Consider the following 6,526-nt stretch of genomic DNA (forward strand, 5'->3'; position numbering starts at 1 on the left):
TAATATGCAACATAATTATTTTCAAACAAGGTATGCCCCAGAGCCAGAGCCTCTTAACAAAATTAGCTGCCCAGCGTTGTGTTGTCTGAAGATGGTAGAGTGTTGCCACACCCATGTTACATCAGATGGGTACTTTTATTTAGTGACTGACTTGACTCTGAAGCAGAAATTTAAGGTTTGTGATCAACTCCTGCAACTCAATCACAACACTAAACAATTTATGGCTGCCCTGAAGCAGAAATGCTACAGCCAAGACCCTCCAAATACACATACTATTGCAAAATCTCTCCCAAATAATAAGAGCATACTACAAAGATAGGTTGATAACTGATCCATCCCAATGTTCAAGTTACAGGACAGTTTAATCTTCCAGCTCAATGATCTTCACAACTGAAGCATCACCAACTTTCTGGCAGACAACAACACGATCATGCGACTTGATGACCCCAGAGGCCTTGCCATGATCAAGCGCAACCTTCAAAACAGACTCATTTGTGGCATTTGTGGACTCAGCCTGCAGGCATATTCAATATGAGAGCCTTGATGGAATTTATTCTATTGAATTAAGCAGACACATCAAGTCTTCAAAGGAATTTTACAAATTTGTGAAGCTAATGAAACAGTAAAAAGAAAGAAACAAATGACTCCAAGAACTACAAGAAAAGCCCTCAATACCAAAACAAAATTATTGATGAAACAGGACAAGTTATTGAAAAGATATGCTTACAGGGTGCCGAGGATCTGCAAGCATAGGAAATAGGCCTCTAACAATAAGAGATTGTCTAGCCTGCCCACAAACAAAAAACATACCATTCAGATTGGCTTAGAGACAAAAAAACAAACAATGTGCATGCTCCAGGTGCAAAATAAAGAGTGGAAACTTTATAAAAACAAAGGCACATAGCATGATATGTTCACAAGCTATTAATGACAATACTTCAAATGCGCCAGTGAAACTCCATCGAAGTTGGTTTGTCTTGAGCCGGGGAATAACTACAGATAGAACAGGCATTGTCGGCCTGTACTTCGCAATTAATCTGTATTTCAGAAGACCAATATTTAGACACTAATAAAGAAGAAAGAATAGTTATAAAATTATCACTTCAAGCAGCCAACACAACAGAAATATATCACTCAATTCAACTACAATACCACCTTGCAGCTCTTCCAGATGAGGTGAAGACAATGATCACAGAAGCCTTGACTTTGATAGCAGCACGAACCTAAACAAATGCCAGGAAACCATATAAGGTAGAGCCACATTTTTAGACAATACAAGAACTTGATTTTTTAAATATTTCTCATAAAAGTCAAATGCCTAATAGACTCAGTGAAATGGAGCATTGGCCTCAATGGTAAAGAAAACAACATACTGCAGATGAGGCGATAGATTCCAAGTGTGTCATTGGTTCTCCAACATATTTCACAGTTTTCTTGAAGTATAGATCTTGGTTAAAAACTTTCTCAGCCTGCAATATTAGAGACAGATATAAAGGGTATTTTTGGGATTCAGCCAAAGATGTTTCCAAAGCAAATTTCAGAAAGAACCACAATGGTGTTATCCTAAAAAACCGATTCTCATCGCTAGGGCGTAGTTTTTCCTAATATTATGAATAATATTTTTCACCAAAGACAAGCCAGCAAAAGCAGCAGTAATCAAATCAAAGGAAGAAAATTTTACCTCTGCACAAATTTTACCCACGATTGAAATAGTTTCAACAGGATATAATCCTCGAAGAGTCTCAGCACCCAAGAGAATTGCATCACTTCCTATACTCAATGAAGATTTTGAAGATTTAAAACACACGCCATACATGCAAATGATGATACAATTAATTGTTTGTTTTACATGACCAGTAAAAATAATGAAATATTTTAAGCATCGGACATACCATCAAGCACTGCATTGGCAACATCTGTTGCCTCTGCACGAGTGGGTCTTAGGTTGTCTGTCATACTGTCAACTACACGGGTGACAACAGCAGGTTTTTCCAGCCATATTACACTTGTAGACAGCAGCCTTTTTGAAATAAAAAAACACCTGCAAATAATGAAATATGATTATGCAGCTTATATTTATAGAAAAAAGGAAGAAAAGTAAATGCTGTCATTACAGCATCCACTTGTATTTATATCCTTGTGTTACAAGAAGACTTTATTACTTGTTCAGGATATCACAATAGGCAAGGGAAGTCAACTGAAATCTTAAAAAACTGATGTTTGCTTTCAATAAGAATGAAGACCTAATCAACAACATCGCTATATTTTTGTATAAACTGTTTGTGAGGATCAACTATGCCACCCACCCATCTCACAACCATGAGTTTAGTAGGAAAAATAATGATAAAGTGCCACACAGAAAGAAACAAAGCAATGTAGTAAGAGAGGAAAATCAGTGAGGTATTCACTACAATTTACACTATGAGAGTAAAATCTATTTCCATAGTATATAAATGTTTAGCAAACAAAATGAGCAATTTATAGGTCCTGCAACTTGTCCGCACAACCAATTGTAAGCTTAATCCCGAATCTTCAGGCCTGATATAGTCTATTCTATCTTGCTTTGTAGCTGTCCTTTATATTCTCATATTTCACTCCAAACTTTAAAGGAAAACTATTTCAAAACCATAAATGCCAGACATGCTATATTTCAAAAAACAAGGTCCCAAATGAGTTTATTACCTTCTCTGGTGGTAGATCTATTCCAAGATTTCCACGAGAAAGAATGATGCCATCTGCTTCTTGTAGGATTTCATCAAAGTGGGTTAACCCCTGCGCAAGAAGGACCAAAAAAAAACCATAGTTTGAAAATGTATATTAGGTGCACAGACAAAATAGATTGGTAAATAAATGGCAGGCCAGTCTCTTTGTTAGGTACCTCTATGTTCTCAATTTTTGCAAAAATCTGAGTCTGATGAAGATCCCCCAACTTTGAAAGGAATTCACGTGCCTGTGTTTTAGCAAATGTACCCCATCTCAATTAGAATATCATCAACCAAGCATGATAGCATCATAACATTTTTGTTAAGGACACAAATTTAGGAATCAATCAAAAAGCATTCATATCTTTTAAACCTACTATAGAAGGAAAAAAACAGAAAATACTAAGACAACCAAAATGAAGCACCCTTACCTGCCGGACATCCTCTGCATGCCTTGTATAAGATAATGATAAAAAGTCAATGTTGTTCTTAACACCCCATTTACATATAACCTGAGAGAGTAATGAGACATCAAACTAAAATGAGAAATTTCAAATGTTTTTCCCTTCAAAAAAATATAAAAATAAACAAAAATGCAGTGATTCCAATTAAATAACATTCAAAGAAGACAGTCAGCTAAAAAGTTTCGAAATCAGATCTGCAAGCATAAAGGTGTAAAACAAATCCTACTACAGCACCAGCAAACTATTGGCTGTAAACATGATGATCCTAATCATTAAGGAGCATGCACACAAATATAAACCTAACTAAATCAGAGCACATAAGATCTACAGCAAAGAGAAAGTGAACCACAAGTAGAAGTTTAAATTATGCACAAAGCTCCTAAGTAAATTGTAAAATGCAGAAGATATTAGATGAACACATCACTTACATCTTTGTCAGCATCAGAGAGTGTAGGCAAATCAATACGGATCTGAGAAATATGCAGCGTGAATAATGATCCAGCCAGAGTTGCAGTGTTTTTTATCACACAAACCACATCATCTCCTTTCAACTCAGTGACCTGCAACAATCAGGTTTACAGCTTGCATGAGGAAACAAATGATTTCAACAAGTTCAATCTAATAGATCAACTCCGAGTATCGAAGTCTATTTGAGCTCCAAGCTACTGAAATTATAACTGATCCCACCTTGTATCTGACTCAAAATTTTGGTTTAAAGCAAGTCTGATAAAAGCATTATGATGACAGATAAAGCTGGAAACAGCTTAAATTGTTCAATACATATGAAACAAGCAACTTAATTATCAGATAGCAAGAGAAGGCTTATATTGAAAAGAAATGATCAAAGAAATAAAAACCTCAAGCCAAACAGAGGTAGTTTCACTCCCAGTAAACAGGTATTGACCGATGAAAATTGTGTCCCCAGTTTTAACTGCCTGCAAAAACAAATGAAGACTGAGAGAGAGAGAGAGATAATGCGCCATGCAATTTTGTTTGTAAGACAGAAAAAGGCCTTGATCAATAACAAGAATGGATTGGACCCCATGCTGTTTTTACTTCATACTAATAGTTGTCAAAGCTGGTGAAAGATTCTCATTAATTATCAACAAATGCCATTCTTGGTAGCTCATGCTATTTTCATTATCCCATTCTTGGCAGTCAATTGTTCGGAGCATCTGGCTGTGTAAAGCATTGAGGAAGCAGCACTTTGAAATACATCAGTGATGAGTTATTGGGATTTTTGTCTATGAAGGAAGCAAGAACTATGTTTGTATCACAGATCCAATTTAAGAAGAGATAGAAAGATTATTATGACAGAACTAATACATGCAGAACAAGTAGAATATACATTGTCATACAATGTTAAGGAAGCTCCCAAAAAAGCAAAGAGGCTATATCTACAAATTTAAAAAGTTTGCATAGAAAAGTATGTTTAGTAAGTTTACATGATTAAAACCATGGTATTAATTACCTTTGAAAGCCCACTGAAATTAATCGGCAACAACTCCGAGGAGGCTTCCTTCTCTTGATCAGGAGTCAAGGTAACAAATGCCTCAGCCTCAAGGGAAATTGCACGCTCACTTTTGTTTAAGACCTGTAACTCAGGGCCCACAGTGTCTAGCATGACCTGGAAAAGGATATCGGGCATGGGTTTTCATCATAGAGAGCCAAACCAATCTTACAACCACACACAGAAAATTAAATTAAACATAATTTAATATACATCAAATTTAGCAAGTAACAGGCTCATTCTGTAGTAATCAACTAAAAGAACGCATAAGAAGTGGGTTGGAAGTAAAGGAGAGGAGAAAGTTGGAGTCCCCACCCGTGCTACCAAATGCCACAACTTTTACTATAAATAAAAGAAAATAATGCAAAAATTAAGTATAAAGATGCCCCTTGAAAGAGGCAAATAATGGAACTCACCGCACAGAGCTTCTTGGTGCTCTTGACGGCTAGCTTCAGATTTTCGAGAGTTTCTTGGTGATAATCGATATCACCCCATGAGAAGTCAAAGCGTGCCACTGTCAATGTACATATACGATTTATTTAAGCGAAGCAGTTCTTGTAAAAATAAATAACAGATCAAATGAACAAAAAGAAAAACAGTGTGATGTGAAATTAAAAGACGAGAGGTGGTAGAGGAGAATGATTACCAGACATGCCAGCCTTAAGGCAAGAAGAAATCACCTCCACGGATCGTGATTTTGGCCCCAGCGTCCCCACGATTTTGGTCATCGCGGGGAAGAAACTCTGCAGTAAAAATTGATTTTAGATCATTACCAAAATCAAAAATTAAATCAAAAGTTCTCTGCGACACATCACACATGATATATGATTTCACGCCCAGAAAAAAAATAGAAATAAGAAAAGAAAAGAAATAAACAAATCCGTATATCGAAAATAAGATCGTAGTCAAGTAAATTCAAAGAAGAGGGGAAAGGGGAAAGGGGAGAAGAGAACAAGGCGCAGCAACAATATTAGGTTGGTTGAGGAAGGGGGAAAGAGTAGAAAACTCACAGGCTTGGATGGCTCTAAGATAGAAGCCATCCTGATGGGCTCTTCCAGCAGGAGATGAGTTGAATGCATCTTTCTCTTCTTTGTTTTCTTTACTCTTTCGTTGCTCTGATAGGGTTTCTCTTGAGCAAACACGGAGCCAAACAAGCGGAACAAAGATTGAAGGAGAGGTAGGCGACCACCAATACCAAAGGAGCAAATTAATATTCCCAAATTGTACGAATTTTCTTTCCACCGCTCTGATATATTCACACCCTCTTTTCCTTTTCCGCTCCCTCCTCCATAAAATTGTTAATGTTATTTTAATGGCCACTGTTTCACCACCTAACTTATAAAAGCAGAGGGCGTAACGCTTGAGAAACACTGGAGTAAACATATCATACACAGGGACAAGCCCAACACCATAATCAGTGGGCCGATTTCCAGCCTGCTAACCCAGAGCCAATCCGTGTGCCTGAACCGTCGTGCAGCTAGTTTTAACATGGAATTGGCGTGCGGAGGAACTCGATTCAATTCTCAGGTCAAACCATGCGGTTTGATTCGAGACGGAGAGGGCCTGACCCCGCCTTTGTCAGAAAAATAGTAATACACGTTATTATTTGTCTGTCTCAAAGGCAAAAGCAGTTCCTCGTCTTCCAAGATTGGATCAATCTCTGGGCTTTTGACCCAAAAGTGCCCAAGTTAGACAAAGCAATTTCGTGGTGTCGTAGAGAAACTAAAAAGAGGTGTCGAGCCAAAACTGGTTGAACCATTGATTTTTCCGAACCCACCAATCTCATCATTCATTCGCTTAGTTTTTTTATTAGAGAGCGATAGAACCAGAATCACAACCTAAAAATTGCG

At 37.3% G+C, this 6,526-nt stretch overlaps 1 protein-coding gene across 1 annotated transcript; it reads right to left on the minus strand.

Annotated features, from left to right (window-relative positions):
- LOC120261494 (pyruvate kinase 1, cytosolic-like) lies at positions 1-5,874 on the minus strand. The gene is given in 17 exon segments (XM_039269409.1): positions 1-514; positions 728-787; positions 938-1,037; positions 1,156-1,223; positions 1,374-1,469; positions 1,682-1,770; positions 1,893-1,989; positions 1,991-2,041; positions 2,683-2,772; positions 2,879-2,950; positions 3,134-3,214; positions 3,595-3,726; positions 4,024-4,101; positions 4,638-4,793; positions 5,093-5,190; positions 5,323-5,419; positions 5,687-5,874. Coding segments are annotated over 17 exon segments (1,587 nt in total). The 5' UTR covers positions 5,756-5,874; the 3' UTR covers positions 1-361.
- Between the last annotated feature and the right edge of the window lie 652 nt (positions 5,875-6,526).

Source organism: Dioscorea cayenensis, chromosome 5, assembly GCF_009730915.1.
Source record: "Dioscorea cayenensis subsp. rotundata cultivar TDr96_F1 chromosome 5, TDr96_F1_v2_PseudoChromosome.rev07_lg8_w22 25.fasta, whole genome shotgun sequence".
Classification (NCBI taxonomy): Eukaryota; Viridiplantae; Streptophyta; class Magnoliopsida; order Dioscoreales; family Dioscoreaceae; genus Dioscorea; species Dioscorea cayenensis.